This window comes from Lagenorhynchus albirostris, chromosome 3 (assembly GCF_949774975.1).
Source record: "Lagenorhynchus albirostris chromosome 3, mLagAlb1.1, whole genome shotgun sequence".
NCBI classification, from domain to species: Eukaryota; Metazoa; Chordata; class Mammalia; order Artiodactyla; family Delphinidae; genus Lagenorhynchus; species Lagenorhynchus albirostris.
In genome coordinates this window covers 160,378,650-160,406,409 of record NC_083097.1, presented here as the reverse complement: position 1 = coordinate 160,406,409, position 27,760 = coordinate 160,378,650, and the positions used below count along the sequence as shown (strand labels likewise).

At 49.4% G+C, this 27,760-nt stretch overlaps 1 protein-coding gene across 2 annotated transcripts in view; it reads left to right on the top strand.

The window, feature by feature from the left end:
• SUGP1 (SURP and G-patch domain containing 1) overlaps positions 1–27,198 on the top strand; it is a 29,639-nt gene extending 2,441 nt beyond the window's left edge. The window contains exons 3-14 of one of the 2 annotated variants that reach the window (XM_060144868.1): positions 3,391–3,491; positions 4,512–4,712; positions 7,009–7,132; positions 7,461–7,561; positions 8,518–8,641; positions 17,000–17,355; positions 23,657–23,763; positions 24,584–24,761; positions 25,144–25,250; positions 26,081–26,226; positions 26,572–26,701; positions 27,000–27,198. In XM_060144868.1, coding sequence (XP_060000851.1) covers positions 3,391–3,491; positions 4,512–4,712; positions 7,009–7,132; positions 7,461–7,561; positions 8,518–8,641; positions 17,000–17,355; positions 23,657–23,763; positions 24,584–24,761; positions 25,144–25,250; positions 26,081–26,226; positions 26,572–26,701; positions 27,000–27,026 — 1,702 coding nt within the window. In that variant the 3' untranslated portion in view covers positions 27,027–27,198. Of the gene's footprint in view, positions 1–3,390; positions 3,492–4,511; positions 4,713–7,008; positions 7,133–7,460; positions 7,562–8,517; positions 8,642–16,999; positions 17,356–23,656; positions 23,764–24,583; positions 24,762–25,143; positions 25,251–26,080; positions 26,227–26,571; positions 26,702–26,999 lie in introns of those variants that run through there. The other variant, XM_060144869.1, reaches the window with a different exon arrangement.
• The last annotated feature ends 562 nt before the right edge of the window (positions 27,199–27,760 follow it).

Below are 27,760 nucleotides of genomic sequence, written 5' to 3'. Positions count from 1 at the left end.
AGTGTGCTCCCAGATGCAGCAGCTGCCGTAGGGATGCAGAAGAGGCTCTGCATTCTGAAGGCCCCAGGCAGAGCCAGCCCTTTGAGGAAGCAGGAAAGGACAGCAAAGGGCAGAAGGGAGGCGAGCCCCTGTGTGTCAGGCAGCTCGAGCTGCTGCACCAAAGGGGCTGTTTCTGAGCCAGGAGAGAGGGTTTCCTCCTGACTGTCCTGAGAGGCTCTGAGGGCACCCAAGAGTTTTGAGCAGGGGTGGTGTGATCAGGATGACAAGATCCAAGAATTTCAGGCTGGAGGTTGACAGAGACAAGCCCCTTCCTCTGCGGTCTGAAGTGTGGAGCATGTTAGCCCTCCACTAAGGCTCTGTTCCAGCTCCCACCTTTTCTAAGAGTCCGTGGCTTCTCCTTGAGGGCGGGACTTAAACTTTATTCTTGTTGGAACCTCCAGGGTGTTCAGGAACATGGGGACTGGATGTTGAGTGATCTGTGGGTGGGCTTGTGGACTATCACCCCTGGGGTTATGGAAGGACTTGCACAAAGATGGGAAAGGCCTGTAGGACTGCTTCCAAGAGGGCCCCCTGGAGGCTGCTGGATCTCAGCGCCAGGATCAGGCAGCCAAAAAGGAACATCGGGTGGGTGCAGAGTACAGGTAGCTTTGAAAATAAGGTTGTTTTCCCCATTGTAAAAGCTTAGAACACCTTAGAATTTCGTGCTGCAGAAATAAGAAACATTCAGGTTGCCTCAAGAGAACCATTTTGATATATTCCCTTCCCATGTCATTGCTTTGTTTCACTAAATTGTGGTCAATTTCATATGTCGCTTCCCCCGCCCCCCACTTTTTAAAGGAAAAGCTTCCCCCCAACCCCCCGCGTTACAACTCTTTAGAACCGCCACAGTGTTAAAGTTTTATTTATTTATATTAAGATATGACTTACATGCCATAAAATTGACTTTTTAAACTATACAACCTAGTGATTTTCAGTATATTCACAGCATTGTGCAACTATTATCACTAATTCCAGAACGTTTTGTCACTCCAGAAAGAAACCCCATGCCCATTAGCAATCACTCCCCATTCCCTCTTCCCTCAGCCCCTGACAACGACTAATCTACTTTTTGTCTGTGTGGATTTACCTATTCTAGATATTTCATGTAATACGCGGCCTTTTGTGTCTGGCTGTTTTCACTGGACGTGATGTTTTCAAGGTTCATCACTTTGTAGCATGTGTCAGTACTTCATTCCTTTTTTTGGTGGCTGAATAATATTCCATTGTGTGGATGGACCATGTTTTGTTTATCTGTTCATCAAAAGCCATCATTTAACAGCTGTGTGATAACCCCTGCCATTTTTTAAAAAAATGAATTTTTAAAATTTATTTATTTATTTATTTATTGGCTGCGTTGGGTCTTCGTGGCTGTGCATAGGCTCTCTCTAGTTGCCGAGGGCTTCTTATTGCGGTGGCTTCTCTTGTTGCAGAGCATAGGCTCCAGGCGCAGGCTTCATTAGTTGTGGCCGGGCTCCAGAGCGCAGGCTCAGTAGTTGTGGCGCATGGGCTTCGTTGCTCCGCGGCATGTGGGATCTTCCCGGACCAGGGCCCCATGTCCCCTGCATTGGCATGTGGATTCTTAACCACTGCGCCACCAGGGAAGCCTCTGCCATTTGTTATGGGTGGTTTTCAAGTGGGATTCGTGTGCTGACATGCTGCTGACCCGAAGTGGTTTTTGGGGGGTTTTTTTTGGCCGCACCGTGTGGCTTGTGGGGTCTTAGTTCCCTGACCAGGGATTGAACCCAGGCCCTTGGCAGTGAAAGTGTGGAGTCCTAACCACTGGACCGCCAGAGAATTCCCCCCAAAGTATTTTCTTGTCCTTCATTGTCCCTGCCTTCTTTCTGTCCCTCCTGAGGGAGGTGCACACAGCATGAGGACAAGGCCAGGGTCACTAGAAGGCCCTGCTTGTTTAATGCCAAGGCTGGTTATCAGCAGAACTTTCTCTTTCATATAAAATAACTTTTACTGCCTTCTCTCTCTCTTTTGTTTTTTAAATTTAAAGATAATTCATATATGTGGTAGAAAACCTGGGAAGTAGAGGAGAAGAAAATGAGGAAGAAATAAAATCAGTTGTAACCCTGCAACCCAGAGGCAAGTGCTGGTTGCATTTGATGGATTTTTGTAACAATTTTTCAGTCAAATATATTTTCACATAAGTAGGACCACCCTGTAGGTACTGTTTTATATCCTGCCTTTTTGTTTTTCATTTAACGTTGTGCTTGGTTGCTTTATTTATAAGAATTTAACTTTTCAGGGCCACTCCATCTGCCTTATGGATGTCTCATAATTTATTTAACCAGTGCCCCTTGTTGACTACTTAGGTTTTTTTCCACTTTTACTTCATTAGAACGGATTTCTAGGAGGATAAAACTTTACTTTAAAGGAAAAAGTTCAGACCTATGGGCTCCCTGAGCTTTTTCAGTTATTGGGTGTGTCGGTATGATGGATGTGCCCCTAAAAGCAGCACATACGAGGAGTTTCTGAGGTTAGAGCAAGATAGTATGCTGTAGGAAAAGATGAAAGAAGTAGAATGTACGCTATGATCACAGCCTTATTTCCTCTATTTCTAATCTAAGGGGCAAATCAAAGAAGTATATCAAAGTATTAATTGTGGCTCTTGTGAGGTAAGGAGACTTTTTTAGGGTTTTCTCCTTGCTTTCTACGTTTCTGATTTTTTCCACGTTCCCATTTGCTCATAATGAGCCTCTATCACTTTTTTGATAAGGAAAGATGAATTTGAATTAAACATTTAGGCCCCTGGGTTTGCTTTTGTGTTCGTTAAAAATAAATTTTTCTTATTTCAAAATAAAACATATTCTTTTCAAAAAGAGAAAGTAATAAAAATATAAAATTCCCCTGTAATTCTCCCACCAAGAAATTGCTTTGGGTATTTTCCTCTGCACATGTGAAACCCACAGAAGCGCTGGCTGACCCAGGCATGGAACTGCAGTCACACGCAGGTACAGACATAGGCCCTGCCTTTGAGAACTCTGCAGTCTAGCTGGGAAAACAGACGTAAGCATCAGTGATAGCCCAGATGATTTGTTAACAATAAGTATGGCAGGTGGTTCTGAGCCATCTTCTTGGGGAGGCCCTTTGGACCTGGAAGGTCAACATGCGGGTAGAGAGAACACCAGCACAGGTGGGATTGCTTTGACTAGAACAAGATTGTTCCATCTTACTACTCTGAAGACTGCTCTGTGCACTCAGTTGTTCCCTGGCATCTTTGGGGGCCTGTTTTGGGTCCCCTTAGGTGAGAATACAGGGGTGGGGGTGGGACTGAGGCCGGCAAGGCGTGCTCCCTCCCATCTTCTCAAGGCTTACGCTGTCTGTCCTCTGTCTCGGGTCTAGAATTGCAAACGCACACAACTCTAATGTTTCCAACAAGTTTGCCAACGACGGCAGCTTCTTGCAGCAGTTTCTGAAGTTGCAGAAGGCACAGACCAGCACAGGTGAGTGCAGTCCCCCCTGTCCCATCTCACCTCCTCCTAGAGCTCCCCCTGCTGGCTTTCTCTCCCAAGGGTCCCTCAGCACCTCAGAAATGGCAGGTCCCACCTTAGACTTGTTCCTCTCACCCCTCGTTCATTGAGCGCCCTCATTCTACTCGTCCTCACGCTAAACGCCCAAGGGGAGAGTGCAGACCTTGCCCTCTAGATGCTTACCCCCAAGAAGTGGAGACAAAGAAGCCAGGTTTCGATCCAGGGGGTAGGGGCCAGGACTAAGCATGCCCCAGGGTTGTGGGACTGAGGCTTGAGTCAGAGCGGCAGCCCAGGTGCAAGGAACAGGACCCTCTTCGGGCGGGGGCGGGGGGCGGGTGCGCTTGGCCCACAGGAGCCCCATGGGACACGCCAGGTGTGAGAATCACCACCTGTGGGAAGCCCACCTGTATCTGTGGTTGTGCAGTTTACCAGTCTCATTTTTACTGTAAGAAAGTTACTGGTGAAACAGCTGACCTTCAACCTTTGTCAGGTTTCCCAGGTAACAGTGAAGACAGTTAACCCAAGGCCAAGTTTGCCCACAGAGAGGGAGAAAGGGCTATATGAGCTCTTCACTGCAGGGTCTCATGCCATGAGTCGTGTTTGAAAAGTCCCAAATAGACTGGCTCCAGCCCGCTACTGGCAAGCAGAGGGAGTGAGTGTAAGCTGGACGTGGGGGTTCAGGTCTCATCCGGAAGAGCTGCAGCATCCCTAGTCTATGGATATAGGCATCAGAGGCACCTACTGCCAGAGTTGCCGCCTGCAGAGTCCCGGGCTGGGTGACCACGGTAGGTTCTTCTCTGCGCCTCAGGGGTCCTCATCTGTAAAATGGGGGTGGCGTCCTCCCTGAGTGCTTCTGGTCACCCACTGCCTACCAGTGCTATGCGAGAAGTTAAGAACCCAGCCACTTGGGGCTCAGGGTGTGCAGGTTAGGCAGGAAGATAGGAAACCTGCACCACAGACCTTGAGTGTGGGTATCCTTCCTTGTATCCCAAGATGCCCGCCCGAGTGCGCCCGCTGCCCCGCCTCGTGTGCTCCCGCGCACCGGGAAGAGGCCCCCCCTCATCAGTAGCCCGCCGGGCCAGATGAAGAACTACGTGCATGCCAAGCAGCTGCCCGTGGCCAGCCGCCCGAGCGTCTTCCAGTCTCCTGACGAGGACGAGGAGGAGGACTATGAACAGTGGCTGGAGATCAAAGGTGAGGGGCCGGGGCTGCTGCCCCCCTTCCACGGCTGCCCCTCCAGCTGCTCCAGCAGGGTCCACGGGCACCGGGGACAGCGCAGCCAGGGCTGTGGGGTGCTTGGGGCTGTGGTCAGGGGGTGCCTTCAGGATGAGCGAGGTGAAGGAAGGGGTGGGGAGCAGAGCATGGGGAGCATGGAGGGGCTGCAGAGTGTGGGCTTCATCCTGGGAGCTGTGGGACCCACTGTCCACTTGTGTGGGGGCTGGCCTCCGGGGGGGCGTTCTCAGGGGAGCATTCACTTGTGCCCTCCTCATCCAGTACTAGAAGAGGAGCTCCTCAGTGCGAGTACTTGTCTCCACGAGTTTGGGCCAGAGGTATGAGCGTGCCGGTTGGAGGGCGTGCTCTCCTGCCCAGGGAAGGACAGTCATTGGCCTTGGGTGAGCCAGTTCCAGCCCCATGGTGGAGGAGGGCGGAGGAGGGTGGTGATGGTGGCACTCCTAGTGCATCCAGCCATGACCATATTCAGAACGAGACTTCGGTGCTGTGTGGAGAACGAGCTGTGTGAAGTCCTGGCCCTAGGCCACCTCTGCTCCAGGATGGCTAGCACAGTCATGTCTCCTTGACAGGACAGACTGAAGCGACCATATAATCATGCCATGACAGCCTCTAGGCCTCTTGTTCTGGATGAGGGTGCCGGCTTCAGGCCGTGCATCTAAACAGATCAGGGGCCAACCTCGAAGCTTGGAGCATTAGTCAGAATGGAGTCAGTGAGTGTGGTGTTTCCTCAGAGAGGGGCCCTGGCAGTTCAATGGTACCCTGCTGGGAACTGCTACTTTATGAGGGGCAGTGGGTGTCTCAAGGCCCTTGAGGCTTTTATGGCCTGCTGTTGATACAACCTCAGAAAAGCACCTGTGCTTGTAAAGTGACCAGGTCAGGGTCGTTGCCAGGCATGTGGGAGGAGGATGAGGCTTAGGAAAAAGGTGGACACAGAATGTCTCTGAGACCTCTTATAGGTCCTCCTTAGGCCACATGTTGTACCCCGCCACCCCAACCCCGCGAGCTTCCTGGCAGTACAAGCAGCAGGGGGAATAAGAGTGGCCACAGGCTCAGTGTCTGGCCCCATTGCCAGGAGGAGCAAACATTCCTAAGCACTGACTGACATCAAGAAATTTCTTCTGGGAGTTTTCATGAGGGATGTGAGCTGTATGGTGGCTGACAGTCTCAGAAACAGGCCAGCAGTAAATACAAAAGCAAGTTCCATGTGGCTCAAAGTGGAGGCTAATAAAAAAATATATACGCATATATATGTGTGTGTGTGTATATATATATATATATACACACATATATGTGTATTTTTTGTTTTCTTTTTTTTGTCGGTATGCGGGCCTCTCACTGTTGTGGCCTCTCCCGTTGCGGAGCACAGGCTCCGGACACGCAGGCCCAGCGGCCATGGCTCACGGGCCCAGCCGCTCCGCAGCACGTGGGATCTTCCCGGACCGGGGCACGAACCCGTGTCCCCTGCATCGGCAGGCGGACTCTCAACCACTGCGCCACCAGGGAAGCCCCCAAAATATATTTTTTAGTGGTGTTCACTGAAAGTGCTCTGAGGTAACAATTAAACCCATTGCAATGAGTGTCCCTAGCGCCCAGATGTTGGTCTGGAAACACATGTTCTCACTCATGGAAACCAGGACTTCTTGGAGAAATGGCTGGCTCTAGGTCTGGGCAGGAAGCGTCTGAGATGATCCTGAAGTGCCCTGTCCCAGCAGGTATCAAGGAGGCCATCAGAGACTGGGGTCATGTCCAAAGGCCTCGGGAGCCAGCTTGAAGAGGCTCCACTGGCCACAGAGGGGGTGATTGAGCTTCTGTGATGATATTAATTGTGTTGGATTGAAACCCACTGACATCTTAAAATCAGAGTTTGTAATGATATTTGAAAAAAAAGAATTTGTCTTTGAAGGATGAAAGGGAATTGATTTATTGTACTGAACACTGGTAAAGAAAGGGATTGAGCATTCCACAAAAGGAGGGGGAGGGTGGCTATGTTTTCCAACATCTCCCTGCCAGCCTGGGGACTGGCTTGGCCTTTGGGAGGCTCACACACTTTTCTCCCTCCAGCATGTCTCGCAAAGGCTGTCTAGACCGACTCACCCCTCATCATGGTGCTTTGTGCATGGACCCGGGACGCCCGACAACCTCCCGCATTTCACCCTCTTCTCCCCCGACCCCTCTGTCCTTGTGGTCCGTAGAGAGAGTGTGCCTGTTGACTGTGGGGTGTGTGAGTTGAACCCCAGTACTGACAGCCTCCTTAAAGTTTCACCCCCAGAGGGAGCCGAGACTCGGAAAGTGATAGAGAAATTGGCCCGCTTTGTGGCAGAAGGAGGCCCCGAGTTAGAAAAAGTAGCTATGGAGAACTACAAGGATAACCCAGCATTTTCGTAAGTACTTCTGGGAGGGGAAGACCACTGCTACTTAATGTTCTTGCCACATGTTAGTACATGCAAATGTTCTTGTAAAACCCTGGTGGTGACTGAAGCTGCCCGGGGCTGGGTGCTTACTTGCGTGGGCCAGATACTGTTCTGAGAGCTTTCTAATTCACACCAGAGGTAGCAAGGGGCCCCAGTGTGGTGTGGAGACTTATTTTTGGGCCCCATCGAGGTGTCTCTGCTCACCAGCTTGCTTTTGCACAGTATGTCTTCAGAAGCTGCATGGGTCCACCCATCCCCGTTGCTCATTTTACACTCTTTGTTTTACAAAACTCTCCAGGTTTTTGCATGATAAGAATAGCAGGGAATTCCTCTACTACAGAAAGAAGGTGGCTGAGATAAGAAAGGAAGCACAGAAGTTGCAGGCAGCCTCTCAGAAAGGTAGGTGGCTGAAGGGGGTGGGAGGTTCTAGGGAGGCGTGTGGACAAACCACGCCCCAGGTGGAATCGGGGTTCCTTTCCTGGAACCCGTCGTGGTGTGGGGTGGCGTTGACAGTGCAGGTCTATGCCCTCCCAGGGAGCTGGGGTCATGCTGGGACCAGCACTGCCCTCCCTGCCAGTGCTCTGAGACGAAATCTAAGGGTCAAGGTAAAGGTCAAGGTCATGTCCAGGAGCTCAGCCCTGTGCATGTAAACGGGGCACAGGGGAGGAACATTTGCCCCTTGGTTCATGGTCATTTTCACAAGTGCTAATGAGCACCTGATGCATGCTGGGCACTGAGGACACCTAGAGACAAATGCAGTGACTGACACTGGTCGAGGGGGGCCAGGAGACAAAAACGGTCAGCTGGTGGGATGAGTGTCGGGAGGGTAAGATGCTGCCTGGTCTCCAGCTGTAATGAAGTGAAACCCCAGCCAGGTGCTGGTGGGCAGCAGGGGGATTGATGTTTAAGCCAAATGTGGGCCACAGACGTTGGTTCATCATGTCTGTCACTTGCAGTCCCTTGCCCTGACCTTCTTCCCAGGAGAGGTGGGCCAGGCCCATCTCCCCATGTGACCTGGGGGGACAGCTGCCAGCAGAAAGACTGAGGTGGGGATTCCCATCTCTCCTCCAGCCTGGACCCAGACTCTCCCTCACATTCTGTTCCCATGTCCCAGTGTGGGTCCAAAACCCCCAGACATATGGGGTGGGAAGGGGTCGGGTGTGGGGGGCAGAAGCTCAAGATATATTATTATATTAATTCAGGTGTTTGGTTCCAGTGCAGTAATCTGATTCCCATTTGCCTGTTTTTCTTTGTATTGTTCCTAAAATAAACCCCTCTTGTTGCCCGGGGTTCTTAGCAGAAATTAGGCTGTTGGGTGTGGTGAGTTGAGCTCAGTACTGACAGCCTGCTTAAAGTTTCACCCCCAGAGGATGAAGAGGTCAAGAACCTCGCAGAAAAGTTGGCCAGGTTCATAGCGGATGGGGGTCCTGAGGTGGAAACCATTGCCCTCCAGAACAACCGCGAGAACCAGGCATTCAGGTAAGCGGTGGGGGGGAACCCACTGGAGAGGTAACCTCTCACCCTAGTCACAGCTCCCCCGCTGAGAAAATGGGCTTGGTGTGGTATTGAGACGTGCTAGGGTCCCATGGCAAGAAGTTGGCAGGGCCAGGACTCAGGTCCAGGAGTTTCTGGCCACAGAGTTTAGGCGTGCCACTGCATAGGCATTCCCCAAGTGCACGTCGGTGCCCTGAATCATCTCTGAGGCAGGTGTGTGGACCTTTGGGGCCTTGTGTTTTCCAGGTGCCTCATGGAGAAAGTCTCTAGCACTTGCCTTGCTCCCTTGTAACAGAATAGGCCAGGCTCTCGAGCAGAAACTCACAGAATTGTTGTTCACTGTTTGCATCCTGAGGGTCTCATCTTTACGACAAGGGAAATGGCAGGAAAGCAGGCAATGTGATACCTCAGGCTCTGGGGAGGGGGAACCCACAGCCTGTGTGCAGGTTCCACAGAGTGGGTGGGACAAGCATCCTGGCCTCCCTGCTGTTCCCAGCCACAGAGTCACACACCACTCCCTCAGGCTGGGTCTGTGCTCCCCCCGCTCTGTCATTCGTTGGGTGGGTTCAGCCCCAGCTCTTTGTGGGGGAAGGCGGGTCGGGGGGCTGGATGTTGGGGTGTGGGAGGGGTGGTCACTGCTGCAGGGCGGGGGCCGGCAGAGGTTTGTGAGGTGGACGCTGAACCTGTTGTGGAGGTGATGCACCCATGAGGACACTTGGCCACGAGTAACCCAAGTCCCCATTCAGTCAGTGAGGAGATGCGATGGCGCTTTTAACGAATGTGCTAGAGCAGCAGCCATCTGGGCTGGTCGATTCTGCAGCTCTAGACACCATCAGGGACTCAGGAAGAAAGAAGAAGGTGTGGATGCCGGGCAGGCGGCCAGTTGCATCTACTACATGTGAGCCAGCCTGAGCTAGACATGGAACAAAGTGAAGGGCGTCTGGAGGGACTGCCACGCAGGAGTGAAGTGGCAGAGATGGCGGGCGCTGTGCCACCTTGGCGGGGGAGCAGGGTGAGCGTTGACGCAGTGCAGATGGGCCTTGGAGCCGGGCCGGGCTGGGTCGCAGAGGGCTCAGGTGTCCACTGAGAGCCTTTGGAGGGTCTGCATAGGGAGTGACAGGGTCAGCTGTTCTTCCAGGATCATCTGGCCACAGTTGTGGAGGGTGGTCAGGCACACCAGGTTGAGGCACATGGGGGCAGAAGGGAACCATCGCGTGGGGCCGGGGGTGGGGAAGGGCTGCTGAGGGTTTCAGGTGTCCCTGTGTCTGGTACCTGGGTAGCTAGGAGCTTTCATGGGGGCTGTGGGGTGTTTGGGTCTAGAGTTCAGGAGACCCAGGATCTCCTCACAAAGTAGTGATATCGGCCACCACTCTGCACTACCCAAACCAGTGTTGCAGTGTTACGGTATAAGTCACTACGTCTTTTTTTTTTCTTCTTCATTTACCTAAGTAAGTTTATTTAAACAGGAAACTTAATGTACTGTCACTTAGCGTGACAAGAGTTGACAAAAAATCTATCTCAGGCAAAGTGGGCGAGGTAGTGGAATTCTGTACAAAACCCCCAGCGCAAGTGGCTCTCCCTGGTCACAGGGGTCCAGGGCTCAGCAGCTCCAGCCGAGCCTTTTCCCTGGGGTCAAAGCGAAGAGACATTATCACCACAAGTGACTCCAGGCCCTCCCTGCAGCTCTTGCGCCTTGTGGGGGCATTACTGGCAGGCATCCAGCTTGTTGGGTGTGGCTTTGATGGAGGCTAGAGGGTGACTGCCACGGATGAGGACAGAGCCTGGGGGTGTCTGGCAGAGAAGTAGCTGAAGGTGACCAGCGTGGTCTGGGGGAGCTCATTTCAACACCAGAGCTGAACTACAGGTGGCACTCCACACATTGGACCTGGGCAAGGCATGCAGGTTCATACCAAGCAGACTGTTTCATCTTCACATGGGGTCAGGTGCAAGGCAGCTCCTCTCACCCCAAATCTAACAGCCACCCGTGTTCCTGCCGCTCTGGACCCTTCCCTTCTGATTTCCCAGCAGCTGTGAGTTTTGGGAAACAATTGTAATAGCTGTGCTCATCCGTAAAGAAGCTGGAAATGTCTGTTCCTTTGACCAGTCATTCTACTTCTGAGATGCCATCCCCAGAAATAATGTTATATATATAGCACTGTCATAGTCTTGAAAAATTAGTAACACAATGAAAGTCCAGCCCCAGTGGGCTAAACTCCTATAACTGCATCTCCCCAGTGGAATCGTGGCCATCGGAAGGCAAGTTGTTGAAGGTGGTAGCAACCAGCACACCTCGAGCCACGTGTGACTCTTAACACATCACCCGGGTGAACCATGTTGTTCTTTACAACAGCCTGGCGTGTTGGCCTTTAACAGGTGAGCAAGGCAAGGAGGCCAGTTGGTGGAGATGCCTTTACCACCATGCTACACTGCATTCTGACAGGAAAGCCTTATGTTGTCGGGTTAAGAAATTCTTAAAATATCAGGATACGGAAAATAGAATCACAGCTCTGTTCAAATAAATCTGCAGTGGAAAAAGTCTGGAAGGAAAAGACACTAAAGTGATAACTTTGGTTAACCCTGTGGGTGGGATTACACCAGTCAGAGGGGGTCTTCGTTGTAGAATCCCCTGCACCTGTGCCCTGGGCCCATAGTGGGCTGTTATGCTCCTCGCAGACAGGTATACCCATGGGGGGCTCTTGGGTGCTGCCTCTCAGAGAATCAGCATGAATCAGCAGCTGAGGCCAGGAAGAGGCAAGCTTGTGAGCCTAGAGGAGACCCACCCCGTTAGGAGCTGCCCCCCTGCCCCAGTGGGCGAATTCCCCAGTCTGCTTTTCTTGGAGGAACCAAATCACTTTAAATCCATGTCCTGGTTGCTACGAGTCTTTTTTAAATTCAGCCATCTGCTCCCTTCCCTCTTTGAACGACTTCTTGCTTTCGTCTCTTAATTTTTTTTAAGATGTTATTTTTTGAGCAGTTTTAGGTTCGCAGCAGAATTGAGGGGAAGCTACAGAGACTTCCCATGTGCCCCCTTCCCCGAAACATGCACAGCCTCCCCCATTATCAACATCCCCCACCAGGATAGTATATTTGTTACAACTGATGAACCTACGTTGACACATCATGATCACCCAAAGTCTATAGTTAGGGTTCACTCTTGGTGTTGCGTATTCTATGGGTTTGGACAAATGCGTAATGACATGTATCCATCATTATGATATCATACAGAGTATTCTCACTGCCCTAATATTCCCTGTGTTCTGCCTGTTCATCCCTTTTTCCTCCCTAACCCCTGGCAACCACGTAGTTTTGCCTTTTCCAGAATGTCATATAATTGGAATCATAGTATGTTGCTTTTTCAGATTAGCTTCCTTCACTTAGTAATATGTATTTAGGGTTGCGCTGAGTCTTTTTGTTTTTGTTTTGTTTTGTTTTGTGGTACGCGGGCCTCTCACTGTTGTGGCCTCTCCCGTTGTGGAGCACAGGCTCCGGACGCGCAGGCTCAGTGGCCATGGCTCACGGGCCCAGCCGCTCCGCAGCATGTGGGATCTTTCCGGACCGGGGCACGAACCCATGCCCCCTGCATCGGCAGGTGGACTCTCAACCACTGCGCCACCAGAGAAGCCCTCTGAGTCTTTTTTTGGCTTGATAGCCCATTTCTTTTTAGCACTTAATAATTTTCCATTGTCTGGATGTACCACAGTTTATTTAATATTCACCTCCTGCAGGACATCTCGGTCGCTCCCAAGTTTTGGCAATTATGAACAAAGTTGTTGTAAACATCAGTGTGCAGGGTTTTTGTGTGGACATAAATTTTCAACTCTTTTATACCAAGAAGTGTGATTGCTGGATTATATGGTATATTTAGTTTTGTAAGAAACAGCCTAACTGTCTTCCAAAATGGCTTGTACCATCTGCATTCCCTGCAGCAACGAATGAGAGTTTCAGTAGCTCCATATCAACATTTGATGTTGTCAGTGTTTTGGATTTTGGCCGTTCTTATAGATGTGTAGTGATATTCATTGTTTTGATTTGCATTTTCCTGATGACATGAAGGGAAGTATCTTTTCATAATGCTTACTTGCCATCTGTAAATCTTTGGTGAGTCATGTGTTAAGGTCATTGGCCCTATTTTTTTTTTTTTTTTTTTTTTTTTGGCGGTACATGGGCCTCTCACTGTTGTGGTCTCTCCTGTTGCGGAGCACAGGCTCCGGACGCGCAGGCTCAGCGGCCGTGGCTCACGGGCCCAGCCACTCCACGGCATGTGGGATCTTCCCCGACCGGGGCACAAACCCGTGTCCCCTGCATCGGCAGGTGGACTCCCAACCACTGCACCACCAGGGAAGCCCCCATTTTTTAATTGGCTTGTTTTTTTATTGTTGGGTGTTAAGAGTTCTTTGTATATTTTGGATTTTTTTGTTTGTTTTTTTGTTTGTTTTTTTCTGGCTGTGTTGGGTCTTCATTGCTGCACGTGGGCTTTCTCTAGTTGTGGTGAGCGGGGGCTACTCTTCATTGCAGTACGCGGGTTTCTCATTGCAGTGGCTTCTCTTGCTGCAGGGCATGGGCTCTAAGCGTGCGGGCTTCAGTAGTTGCAGTGCATGGGCTCGGTAGTTGTGGCGCACGGGCTTAGTTGCTCCATGGCACGTGGGATCTTCCCGGACCAGGGATCAAACCCGTGTCCCCTGCATTGGCAGGCGGATTCTTAAACATAGCATCACCAGGGAAGTCTTTGTATATTTTGGATAACAGTCTTTATCAGATGTGTCTTTTGCAAATATTTCTCCCAGTCTGTGGCTTTTTCTCCTCATTCTCTTGATGTTGTCCTTTGCAGAGCAGAAGTTTTTCATTTTAATGAAGTCCAGCTTATCAGTTGCTTTCATGGATCATGCCTTTGGTGTTGTATCTAAAAAGTTATTGCCATACCCAAGGTTATGTAGGTATTCTTCTATGTTTTATAGTTTTATGTTTTACGTTTAGGTCAGTGATACATTTTTAGTTAATTTTTGTGACGGTTATGAGGTCTGTTTCTAGATTCTTTGTTTGTTTGTGGTTTTTTTGCATGTGGATGTCCAGTTTCAGCACCATTTGTTGAAAAGACTGTCTTTGCTCCATTGTATTGCTTTTGCTCCTTTGTTAAAGAACAGACTATATGTATGTGGATCTGTTTCTGGGCTCTTTATTCTGTTCTGTTGATCTCTTTGTCCATTCTTTCACTAATACCCCACTGCCTTGATTACTGTAGCTTTACAGTAAGTCCCGAAGTCAGGTAGTATCAGTCCTCCAACTTTGTTCTTCTTCTTCAGTATTGTGTTGGCTATTGTGGGTTGTTTGTCTCTTTATATAAGCTCTAGAATGAGTTTGTCAGTATCCACAGAATAAATGATTTTGACTGGAATTGCATTGAATCTAGAAATCAAGTTGGGAGTAACTGACATCTTGACAACATTGAGCCTTCCTATCTTTGAACAAGGAATAGCTCTTCATTTATTTAGTTCTTCTTTGAATTCATTCATCAGAGTTTTTTAGTTTTCCTCATATAGATCTTGTACATATTTTGTTACCCTTTACCTAAGTATTTTATATGGGGGAATGCTAATGTAAATGGTATTGTGTTTTTAGTTTCAAGTTCTGCTTGTTCATTGGTGGTATATAGGAGAGTGATTGACTTCTGTATTTTAACCTTGTATCCTGCAACCTTGCTATAATACCTTATTAAGTTCCAGGGTTTTTTGGTCTATTCTTCCATCTGTGTTTTTTATTTTTATTTTTTGTCGCACCGCGTGGCTTGCAGGATCTTAGTTCCCCAGTCAGGGATTGAACCTGGGCTCTCAGCAGTGAGAGTGCAGAGTCCTAACCACTGGACCACCAGGGAAGTCCTTCATCTGTTTTTTCTATGTAGACGATCATGTTATATTTCCTTCTTCTCAGTATACCTTCTACTTCCTTTTCTCATCTTATTTCATTAGTTAGAACTTCCAGAATGATGATGAAAAGCATTGGGGAGGTGGGATATTCTTGGCTTGTTTCTGTTCTTAGTGGAAAAGCTTGAGGTTTCTCATCATTAAGTATGATGTTAGCTGTAGGTTCTTTATAGATATTCTTTATCAAGTGGAGGAAGTTCCCCTGTACTCCTAGTTTACTGAGAGTTTTTCTCATGAATGGGTATTAGATTTCATTAAACGCTTTTTCCACAGTGATTGATATGATCATGTGATTTTTCTTTTTTAGCCTGCTGACCTGATGGATTACATTACTTGATTTTCTTTTTTTTCAATTTATTTTATTTTATTCATTTGTTTATGGTTTTTGGCTGCATTGGATCTTCACTGCAGCACGTGGGCTTTCTTTAGTTGCGGCGAGCAGGGGCTACTCTTCGTTGCAGTATGCGGACTTCTCATTGCAGTGGCTGCTCTTGTTGCGGAGCACAGGCTCTAGGCACGCGGGCTTCAGTAGTTGTGGCACATGGGCTTCAGTAGTTGTGGCTCACAGGCTCTAGAGCGCAGGCTCAGTAGTTGTGGCGCACGGGCTTAATTGCTCCGCGGCATGTGGGATCTTCCCGGACCAGGGCTCGAACCCACGTTCCCTGCATTGGCAGGCGGATTCTTAACCACTGCGCCACCAGGGAAGCCCACATTACTTGATTTTCAAATGTTGAAGCAGTCTTGCCTGCCTAGAATGAATCCCACTTGGTTGTGGTGTCTATTCTTTTTATACATTAGTGGATTAGGTTTGCTAATATTTTGTTGAGGATTTTTACATCTGTGTTCATGAGAGATGTTGGTCTATAGTTTTCTTTTCTTGTAATGTTTTTGTCTGGTTTTGGTATGAGGGTAACTGAGTAAGTTAGGAAGTATTCTCTCTGCTTCTATTCTCTGAAAGGGATTGTACAGAATTGGTATAATTTCTACCCTAAATGTTTGGTGAAATTCACCAGTGAACTTTTGGAAGGTTATTAATTACTGATTCAATTTATTTAATAAAAATAGGCCTGTTCAGGTTGTCTAGTTCTTCTTGTGTGAGTTTTGACAGATTGTACCTTTCAAAGAATTGGCCCATTTCATCTGGGTTATCAAATTTGTGGGCATAGAGTTGTTCATAGTAATCTGTAGTAATTTTAATGTCCGTGGGATCTGTAGTGATGGCCCCTCTTTCTTTTCTGTTGTTAGTAGTTGGTGTCCTCTCTCTTTTTTTCTTGGCTTGGCTAGAGGCTTAACGATTTTGTTGATCTTTGTTTCTTTTAACTTTTACAAATGTTCCACACTGGGTTTTCTGAAGGGTGTACATGCTTGTACCATGACCCAGGAATACAAAGAAGATGACACAGTCTCCCCATCCCTCCATCCCACCCTAGGATGTTAGCGGGATTGGGAGTCCTCCATCCCTCTCCCATCTCTGACGTAGACATGTAGAAATAGTATGTGGATTTGTTTTCTGCTAACTTCCTTTTATACAAAAGGAATTTACAGCATCCTCGAACCTGCATTTTGCTTTTGTATTACAGCATTGTGCCATGACTGTCTTTCCGGGTTCATGAGTGCAAGTCTAGCCCCTTCTTGTCAAGGGCTTTGTAATCTCTGCCGTGCACAGGTTTTGCTATGTGGAACTGGGCTGTGACTCTTCACTCTAGAAGTGGGACTGTTGGCTCAGTACATGCATAGCCTGAGAGATGCTGGGCAGGTGCAGAAGGAGCTGCAGCCTCTGCCGGCTCTGAACCCAGCACCTCCTGCTCTGCACTTGGGGACCAACAGGTACCAGCAAGGCTGCTAGTGAGCTCCCTGTCTGTTCTGACGTTTAGTGTCTTTGTTTTGTCTCTGTCCACTGTTGATGCCTCTCAAGGGTGCATCAGAAAGGAGCACAGATATGCCCAGCGGTCAGGTTTGGGACAAATCCTGCCCTTTTTGGCACCAGGTGTCTCTCGCAACTCAGGATTTCTTGGTTTGTAGGCACTGGTGCACTCATCTAGGACAGCAGGGGAAGAAGCCTGGCAGAGCCTGGGGAAGGTCTGAGAGAGCCCGCTCCTTTTCCTTCGAAGCAGGGGATCAGTGATACTGTGATGGGCATCCAATAAAGATGGGGTAGGGGCTTGCAGTGGCCCTCAGCTCACAGGAACAGCATCATGACAGACTGTGGCCATGTCACACTGTTCCTCTAGTTTGGGCCACCAGCACCAGCAGCCACTGAGGCCTGGCAGGGCAGGGGTCACGACAGAGACCTCCATCTTAACATGACCCCGAAGTGACCTAGCTGGCCCCAGTGTGCCTACACAAGGCCCAAGCTTCTTCTGCCCTAAATCAGGGGTAGGGGGCTGAGGCCCAATGACGGTGTGCCCCCCACTCTCTTTTGCAGCTTTCTGTATGAACCCAACAGCCAAGGGTACAAGTACTACCGCCAGAAGCTGGAGGAGTTCAGGAAAGCCAAGGCTGGTCCCACGGGCACCCCCACGGCACCTGACCTCGGACTGAAGCGCAGATCTCCTCCTGAGACCCCCTTGGGGTCCATGCCCACCGCCACTGCCTGCCCTACCTCATCTGCCCCCTTGCCCAACGTCAACCCATCTTCAGCTGCCCCAGGGAAGCCAGCCACCACAGCCAACATGAAGAGGAAGCGAAAGAGCCGGTGGGGTCCTGAAGAGGACAAGGTGGAGCTCCCGCCTGCCGAGCTGGTGCAGAGGGACGTGGATGCTTCTCCCTCACCTCTGTCAGGTGGGCCGACCCCCTCCCTCAGCCTCCTGGGGAGGGTCTGGCATCTTTCACTGAGCGTAATGTTTTCAAGGTTCATCTGTGTTGAAGCACATGCCAGAATTTCATTTATTTCCACAGCTGAATAGAATTCCAGTGTACGGATAGACAGCATTTTGTTTATCCATTCATCAGTTGTTTAGAAGCTTGGGTTATTTTCACTTTTTGGCGATTGTGAGTAGTGCTGCTGTGAACACTGGCCTACAAATACCGTTCGGACCCCTGATTTTGATTCTTTTTTGTATATACCTAGGAGTGGAATCACTGGGTCTTACGGTAATTCTGTTTCACTTATTGAGGAATTGCCAAACTGCATTCTGCAGCAGCTGCACCATTTTACATTCCTATCAGCAGTGCACAAGGGTTCCAGTTTCTTCTCATTCTCGCCTTATTGTATAGCTATTCTAATAAGTATAAAGTGAAATCAAATTGTAGTTTTGATTTGCATTTCCCTAATGACTAATGGTGTTGAGCATCTTTTCATGTGTTATTGGTCAGTTTATAGTTTAGTTGGAGAAATGTCTGTTTTAGTCCTTTGCCCATTTTTTAATTGGGTTGTATGTCTTTTTGTTATTGAGTTGTAGGAGTTCTCTAAATGTTTTAGATATTAACCCCCATTCAGATACATGATTTGCAAAAATTTTCTCTAGTTTTATGGGCTGTATTTTCATCCCCTTAATGTCCTTTGATACACAGAAGTTTTAAATTTTAATGAAGTGCAATTTATTTTTTCTTTTGTTGCCTATGATTTTGGTCTTAAGAAACCGTAGCCACATCCAAAGTCTTGAAGATATGCCCTTATGTTTTCTTCTAAGAGTTTTATAGTTTTAGCTCTTAAATTGAATTAATTTTTATATATGTTATAAGGTAAGTATCCAACTTCATTTCTTTAAATGTGGAGATCCAATTTTCCCAGCACCATTTGTTGAAGAGACTATTGTTCTTTCTCCATTGAATGGTCTCTTGACACCCTTGTCAAAAATCCCATAGAAAGTTTATTTTGGGGCTCTCTGCTCTATTACACTGGTTTATATATCTATCCTTATGCCAGTAGCACACTGTTTTGATTACTGTAGCTCTGTGGGAAATTTTGAAATCGGGAGTGTCAGTCTTCCAACTTTGTTCCTCTTTCTCACGCTTTGACTATTCGAGGTCCTTTGAATTTTTGTATGAATTTCCAGATGGGCTTTTCCATTTCTGCAGAAAACATTGTTGGGATTTGATAGGGACTGTATTAATCTGTAGATTGCTTTGGGAGGTATTGACATGTTAACAACATTTTAAGTCTTCCAATCTGAGAACATGGGACAGCTTTCCATTTACTTAGGTTTCCTTTAATTTCTTTCAATGTGTTTTGTCTTTCTGTTGTACAAGTCTTGAACCTCTGTTAAGTTTATTCCTAAGTGATTTACTCTTTATGATGCTGTTGCAAATGGAATTTTTTTAAAATTTCCTTTTTGGATTATTTGTTGTTAGTATAAGAAATACAACGGATTTTTTGTGTGTTGATTATGTATCTTTTATCTTTTGCTAAATTCATTTACTGGGGTAACAGTCTTTAGGGTTTTCTACACATAAGATCATGTCGTCTGCAGATAAGGATAGTTTTACTTCTTCCTTTCCAATTTGGATGCCTCTTACTTCTTTTTCTTGCCTAATTGCTCTGGCTAGGATTTGCAGTACTGTGCTGAACAGAAGTGGTGAAAGCAGGCATCCCTGCCTTGTTCCTGATCTTAGGGGGGAAAGCTTTTGTTCTTTCACCATTGAGTATGATGTTGTTGTATGTTTTTAATAGATGACCTTTGTCATGTTGAAGAAGTTCCCTTCTGTTCCTAGTTTATTGAGTGTTTTTATCATGAAAGAGTGTTAGATTTTGTCAAGTGCTTTTTCTATATCAATTGAAATGATCATGTGGGTTTTTCCCTTCATTCTATTAATGTGGAGTATTACATTGATTGATTTTTGTATGATGAAACCACCCTTGCATTCCTGGAATAAATCCCCCTCCGTTGTAGTAAATAATTAGTTTACTAATTATTTACATGCTGATGGATTTGGTTTGCTAATAATTTGTTGCAGATTTCTGTCTGCATTTATGCTCATAAGGATTATTGGTCTGTAGTTTTCTTATATTGTCTTTGTCTGCTTTTGGTATCAGGATAATGCTGACCTCATAGAATGAGTTAGGAAGTGTGTCCTGCTTTAACTTTTTGGAAGAATTTGAGAAGAATTGGTGTTAACTCCTCTTTTAAATCTTGGGTAGAATTTACCAGTGCATTTATCTGGTTCTGGGCTTTTCTTTGGTGGGCTGGAGGGGAGAGTTGATTATTGATTCAGTCCTCTTACTTGTTATAGGTCTATTCAAGTTTTCTGTTACTTCTTGAGTTAGTTTTGGTAGTTTGTGCCGTTCTAGGTGATCCAGTTTGTGCCATTCTGAGTATTGCGATGAAATCTCATGCTGTCTGTTCCACCCTGCCTGGGATGTGAATCATCCCTTTGACCAGCATATCCCACCCGTTAGTCACCAGTAGTCACTCGGTTATCAGATTGACTGTCATGGTATTGCAGTGTTTATGTTCAAATAATCCTTATTTTACTATTTTACTTAATAATGGCCTCACAGCACAGAGTAGTGATGCTGGCAATGAGACATGCCAAAGAGAAGCCATCAAGTATTTCCTTTAAGTGAAAGGGTAAAAGTTCTTGACTTAAGCTGAAGTCTCCAAGATCTATGGTGAGAACAAATCATCTATCCGTGAAATTGTGAAGAAGGAAAAAGAAGTTTGTGCTAGTTTTGCTGTCGTACCTCAAACTGCGAAAGTTATGGCCACAGTGTGTGCTGAGTACTTAGTTAAAATGGAAAAGGCATTACATTTGTGATAAGATATTTTGAGAGGGAGAGAAAAACCACATTCACATAACTTTTATAATAGTATGTTGTTATAAGTGTTCTATTTTATTATTAGCTATTGTCATTAATTTCTTACTGTGCCTAATTTATAAATTAAACTTTATCATACGTATGTATGTATATATAGTATACACGGGGTTCAGTACTATGTGTAGTTTCAGGCTTCTACTAGAGGGATCTTGGAATGTATCCCCTGCAGATAAAGTGGACTTCTGTATCCTCCTGTTGTTTTAGTAGTTGAGTCTTTTCTGTTTTTTTTTAGGCAGTCTAACTGAAGATTTGTCCATTTCGTTGGTCTTTTCAAGAAACCAACTTTTGGTTTCATTGATTTTTCTCTCGTATTTTGTATTTCCTGTTTCTTTTATCTCCATTCTAATCGTTATTTCCTTCATTCTGCTAGCTCTGGAATTAGTTTGCTCTTCTTTTTCTAGTTCCTTAAGATGTACAGTTAGGTATTGATCAGAGGTCTTTATTTATTTAACTATCTATCTATTTATTTATGGCTGCATTGGGTTTTCGTTGCTGCACGTGGGCTTTCTTTAGTTGTGGTGAGCTGGGGCTACTCTTTGTTGCGGTGCACGGGCTTCTCATTGCAGTGGCTTCTCTTGTTCTGGACCTCGGGCTCTAGGCATGCGAGCTTCAGTAGTTGTGGCACACGGGCTCAGTAGTTGTGGCACCTGGGCTCTAGGGCACAGGTTCAGTAGTTGTGGTGCACGGGCTTAGTTGCTCCGCAGCGTGTGGGGGCTTCCCAGAGCAGGTCTCGAACCCGTGTCCCCTGCATTGGCAGGTGGATTCTTCGCCACTGCACCACCAGGGAAGCCCTATCTTCTTTTTTAACGTGAGCATCTACAGCTATACATTTCCCTCTTGGCACTGCTTTTGCTACACCCCAGAAGTTTTGGTGTGTGCTGCGCTGTTGTGTTCATTCATCTCTAAGCATTTTCTGATCTCTTGTGATTTCTTCTTTGACCCATTTGTTGTTTAGGAGTGTGTTTAATTTCCATGTTTGTGAATTTTCCAGTTTTCCTTCCATTACTGATTTCTGGCTTTATTCCATTGTGATCAGAAAAGACACCTGGTATGATTTGTCTTTTAAAATTTATTAAAATTTGTTTTGTGGCCTAACAAATGATCTATCCTGGAGAATGTTCCATGTGTACTTGAGAATACTGTGTATTCTGGTGTTGTTGGATTGCATGTTCTAAAGATATCTATTAGGTCTGGTTGGTTTATAGTGTTGTTCAGTCCTCTATATCCTTACTGATTTTCTGTCCATTATTTAAAATAGGGTATTGAAATCTCTAACAGTTACTATGGAACTGTTTATTTCTCCCTTCAGTTTTGTCAATTTCTGCTTCATTTATCTTGGGACTCTGTTGTTAAGTCTGTGTGTATATTTAATTGTTATATCTTCTTTCTGTATCAAATCTTTGTAAATATATAACATCCTTCTTTGTCTCTCATAAACCTTTTTTGATTTAAAGTATATTTTGTCTGATACTAGTATGGCTAGTGCAGCTCTGTCTTGGTTACTATTTGCTTGAAATTTCTTTTTCCTTCCTTTGACTTTCACCTACTTGTGTCTTTGTATCTAAAGTAAGTCTCTTACAGACAGCATATAGATAGTCCTGTTTTCTCCCTTAAGCTTTAAAGTACTTGGATTCAGTTTTGTCATAGAAAGCTCAGGAAACGCACAGTGATAAGAACAATTATTGCTACAGTCAATTTTGCACAATGATCTCCAGCGTCTCCCTCCTTGACAACAGTTTCAGGGACAGCCAATGTGTGGCCTCATTTCTCATTTTCTACCACAAACCCATAAGGGTGGGGGTCTGTTGTCATCACATTTTGCAGATGATGTTGGTGACTGTTAATTGGCCGTCTCATGCCGTCTGTCTGACTTCCTCACCACGCAGCCTGCACCATGGGCAGAACTCTCTCAACCTCCCTCACCCCTGACTTCACTGGAGCTGGACACACAGGCACAAAGAAGAGCCATATATGCCCTGGCGCCAACACCCACATTTGCCACACAAGGATGGGCTGAGGGGGAAGGCATCTCCCCCAGGTCACAGGGCTGGCCTGGCCTGTTGGCCCTGCCCGCCCAGCTCTGAGAGTGGTCTCTGGCTGAGTGCCTCCCTTGGCCAAAGAGAAAAGCTGCTGACTGAAAAGTCTGGTACTCCCTGGGGCTCTAGATAGCACTTCTACCCGGGGTTGAGGGTGCCTAGGGTCGGACTGCTGCTCAAGTGCCAAACCTGGTGCCCGCAGTAAAGGAGGGTGCTCAGATGTGAGGGCTCTTCTGACGCACGCACACCCCCGCCTCTGAGATCGTGTCCGCAAGGTCCAGCCCCAGCTGCCAGGTCCTTCACATTCTAGGGGACAAGTACAGGCTCCGAAGTCTCAGGCTCAGATTCAAGCCCCACTGGCCCACTTTGTCCTCAGGGGAGCGTGGGCAGCCCCCACCTGCCTGCTCACTGGTGAAGTCGCCCAAGGAGGAAAGGGACTGTGGACGTGATCCAGGCACACAGCAGGCTGCTCAGACCTTGGCTCCCTTGCTCTCTCCATGGGGCTCTCCAACATCTCTCAGAGCCCCCATAGACCGAGGAGGGATTGGTGTGCAATCTTAGGGTCCAGGAGAACCTGCGGGTGGTTCTTGCAGGCGACAACCCAGTCCCGTTGAGCTGGGAAGACCTGGCTCTTTCCATCCCCCCAGAGGGGCCTCTGCACCCCGTTCTGCCTGGCTTCTTCCCCAGGAAGCCGCCACCTGAGGGGTGGTTGTTTCCACCACCCAGATGGGGCCATTGCAGCATCTTGATGTGAGTTAGCGTTGCAGGCTCCAGCCAAGCTCCAAAGGGGATGCCAGCTTAAATGTCAGTTGCTTTAAAGATGGTTGGCTGCTTCCCCAGAAGGAGCTAACAGAACCACGCAGCTGAGTCTTCTGCCAGACTCCAGACCTGTGTGTCTACATAAGGTATCTGCTCACCGTGGGGCTTACTTCCAAGAGCCTGTGTGCAAGCATCTCTGGCTTTGCAGATTCCCTGCCTTGTCACCCATTAGCTGTGTGACCTTGAGTGAGGCCCCAGACCTCCTGAGTTTTGGTGTCAGCATTTGCAGTGTGGGGTCACAGAGCCTGCCTGGAGCAGTCATGTGGGGATGGAACTGAGTACACACGATAGAGCGGAGCAAAGCCCCCCGAGGTCATCAAGTGACATGCGTACTAACTGTTCCAACTTAAGTGTCCTGCCACATGGGCCACGTGCGTCAGGTGTCGTCAGCACATGGACTCTGCCTGGGACACAGATGCACGGCCAAGCCCACGTGTCTGTTGCTGACCAGCCTGTGTCTTGTTTCTAGTTCAGGACCTCAAGGGTCTAGGCTACGAGAAGGGGAAGCCCGTGGGTCTGGTGGGTGTCACAGAGCTTTCGGATGCCCAGAAGAAGCAGCTGAAGGAGCAGCAGGAGGTAAGGCCCTGGGGGGCAGGGCAGGCAGGCTCCGAGGGGCTGGTGGAGTATCGTCTCCCACCCTGCCCCGTGGTGCAGTGGTCACGTGTATTCTTCCTGAGCCTCCCTGTGCCGGGTGAATCCCACAGTCAGGGGAGAGGCTCTTGGGCAGGTGGGTCCCCCATCAATGGCAAGCCACCCCCTGAGGGCCCTCCCAAGCCCACAGTTGGGCCCAGAGCCTTCTCATGCTGCCTGGGCAGCCTTCTCAGCTGATGCTCCACAGCTACTTCCCACTGCGCTCGCGGGCTGGTCCTGACTGGATAGTCTCCATTTAAGTTTTCCTTACAGTTCCCTGCAGCACTCAGTACAGGATAAGCCTGTCTGGCACTGGGTGCCCTGGACGATGCGACAGCTGTTCAGTTGGTGTTGGGCAGTTTGGGAGTGAGGGCTGGCTCAGCAGGGAGCTCTGTGGCCAGGATATGGACAGCTGGGACAGCTTACCTGGGCCACCTCCTCCAGGCTGGCAGCCCCATCACATCACCCTCGACCCTCCCAGTGGTCAGGAGCCCACGTCACCCTCATTTGGTCCACAGTGATGGTACCCAGGATATTCCAGATTCCAGGCCGGGGTCCTCCCTGCTCAAAATAGAGATTCAGGGAACCCAGGGCATGTCCTGACACAGGACTCGGTGCCTTCCTGAACACTTGCTCTGAGCCCTGCTCTTGTGCCTGCTCCAGGGAGGGGGGAAAAGGGGTGCCCAGCATGCACAGGGGAGGTGAGGGGGCTAGCTTCCTGCACGCACAGTGCACGGCCTTGCTCACTGGCGTGTGCCACCCACAGATGCAACAGATGTACGACATGATCATGCAGCACAAGCGAGCAATGCAGGACATGCAGCTGCTGTGGGAGAAGGCGCTGCAGCAGCACCAGCATGGCTACGACAGCGACGAGGAGGTGGACAGCGAGCTGGGCACCTGGGAGCACCAGCTGCGGCGCATGGAGATGGACAAGACTCGGGGTGGGCCAAGGAGCGAGTTACAGGGGTGGGTGGAGGGTGCCCTTTTCTTCAGGGTGCTGTGGGCTCAGGAAGCCCACTCACCGGCCCAGGAAGTGCCTGGAGACACCACATTGGGGTCTTAAGCCACCTATCCAGCCTGTAAGGCCTTGAGCAAGAGACTTGGCCTCTTCGTGCCTGTTTCTTCAGTGGCAAAAGGATGGTCCTCTGAGTGTTCACTGGCGTTTGAACACGGTACACAAGGGCTGCGTGGGAGAGCAGGGCTCGAGGTCTCAACCAGCTACCTCGTTCCCCACGGCCCCAGACTCCCCCCGGGACTCATACTTCTGCTGTGGGGCTGCCACACCCTCCTTCTTCCTCTCACCTTTACCCCATCTCTGGGCAGAATGGGCGGAGCAGCTGACGAAGATGGGCCGGGGCAAACACTTCATCGGAGACTTCCTGCCACCCGATGAGCTGGAGAAGTTCATGGAGACCTTCAAGGCCCTGAAGGTAGGCTGGGAGAGGCCCCAGGCACCAGCCCCTGCTGTGAGCCTGTCTAGCAGGCAGCCTACGCAGTGTCCCAGCCCCTCCTGCAGCCTCCTCAGGTGGCAGGCACCTGCGGTGGCCTCAGGGGCCTGCTCGCTCACAAGAGGGGTAGGACCCTCTTGCCACGGGTGGCACCTGCTTATGACAGGTGCCATCTGTGTAGGGAATTAGCAAATAGCATCTCAACTGCCGCTTTAGAGACATTTGCTGGGGCTTTAGGGAAATTCTGCTTCCAGTGGAGCCAATTATGTGCAGTTTACAGGCAAAGCATTTCTCGGGCAGACGCCCCCATGTGTTGGGCTCTCCAGAGTGAAATTGTTCTTCCCATGCTGCTTTCATGCTCAAGAGGAGAGGGCTGACAGAACATTCCACATAGTCTTTTGAGGGTTTTTTTTAAACTGCTTTGTACCACATAATCTCACCAATGTGATGGTCACCTCATGTGACCACAGCACTCCTTTTAGCACTCTGTGTAACAAATTGCTCTTGGAACATGGCATTTTTCTTCACTGGTGAACCATTAATCTTTCTCATGGTAGACAAGGCCTGTGTGACCTGTCACCTTACCCTCTTTGACTTGGCCACCAGGGAGCTCAGTACTGCTTCTGGCCCTGGGGCCTCTGAGAAGGGGCAGCTTGATCTCTTCTCAAGGAGTCTGACTTAGTGGTGGGGAGGCAGGTGGGCAGGTGGTCCCAGCGGCCAATGAAGCCATGTGGGGGTGGGGTTTCAGGCCAGAGCTGGGACTGGGGATGGCTGCAGCCCTGGTGGATGACGGCTACCTCCTCCCCCTGCAGGAGGGCCGTGAGCCTGACTACTCAGAGTACAAGGAGTTCAAGCTGACGATAGAGAACATCGGCTACCAGATGCTGATGAAGATGGGCTGGAAGGAGGGCGATGGCCTGGGCTCAGAAGGCCAGGGCATCAAGAACCCAGTCAATAAGTGAGTGTGGCCTCCCATGCCAGGGGGGAGGGGGGAGAGGAGAAGTCCCACACGGAGACATAGGCCCAGGGCCTGGGTCCAGCCCTGTCACTGAGCTGGGAGTCAGGGATTTGGACTCTGGTGGCTGGGCCGTCTTAGGCTCTCCACCTTCCCACAGTGCCAGGAGTGTCCCAGACAGATGTCACCCAGCCCAGCATAGCCCCCACATTGAGCTGCATTGGGGTGCTGCTGCTGAGCCCAGCCACGGCGGGTGAAGCCTCCCTGCCCCAAGCTCAGGTCCCTCACCCCCCCTCTTGCCGGCACCAGCCTGCTCCCCGGCTCACACCACCCGTTGCCCCAATGCAGGGGCACCACCACGGTAGATGGTGCTGGCTTTGGCATTGACCGGCCAGCCGAGCTCTCCAAGGAAGATGACGAGTACGAGGCCTTCCGCAAGAGGATGATGCTGGCCTACCGCTTCCGGCCCAACCCCCTGGTGCGTGTGTCCCTATCCCCCTATATTGCTTGTGGCCGGGCCGCCGCAGTTCCTTCGCTGTAGGCGGGTGGTGGTGCTGGTCACAGAAGTGTCCCTCCTTCCGCAGTCCGGCTAGGCTCTCCAGCAGACCCACCCCACCTCTCCACCTTGTTCGAGCCTGCCTCGCCTCCCCAAAGCCTGCCCTCCCTTCTAGAGGATGTGGGCTAGCTGCCCCCACTAGGTTCTAGACGGGAGGAACTGCTAGCTCCCTTTAGCACAGCATAACCACCTCCCCTTTTATCTTTCTTGCTTCCCACAGAACAACCCCAGACGGCCTTACTACTGAGTATTCTGGAAAAATGCACAAATGTACTTTCCAAAAGACCGACCATTCCTGGACTGTGGAATGTTCTGGCCTGCTTTTCTGCCTGCCCTTCCCATTGTTGCGAGTGTCGTGCTGTGTATTAAAATCCCGGTGCTTGCCTGCCACGGCAGCCTGGTCTTGCCATCACCAGAAACCCCTCCTGTTCCTTATCAGGGCCAGGCTGGACAGGTGGGGACAGGATGCTGCTCTGAAGGCTGCCCAGCACCAAGGAATCCTGGAAAACCACCTGGACCTTTTGTCTGCTTATGGGGTCCCCCATCGGCCTGGGTTGGAGTTGAGGGGAGGACCTTTGGAGAGGGGAGGGGTGGCCAGCTGGCCAAGACCTGGCTGCACCTGGGCCAGGGGCATCAGGGACTCCCCTCCTAGCCTAGCGCACTGCACTGCAGAAGGAGGCTGGGGAGGGGTCTCCAGGCAGGGCCCATTCCTCCCTCAGACCCACAAGGCAGGTGGACCCAGGGCACACCTGTGCCCCTCAACGTCTCTTGACAGGTGGCATTGACAGGGCCCCCCACACACACACGCACAACAAACCTGGCTAGTGATGCCTGCAGCCCAGGCTACCCTAGCTGCCCTGGGTCCTACAGGTATAGTGGACACACGAGTCCCTAGGGCTCGTGCCTTTGGGGGACAGCTTCATGGACGGATACACTGTACTAAGACATCACACGCCTCCTGGAGGAGGGGAGGCTAGTGGG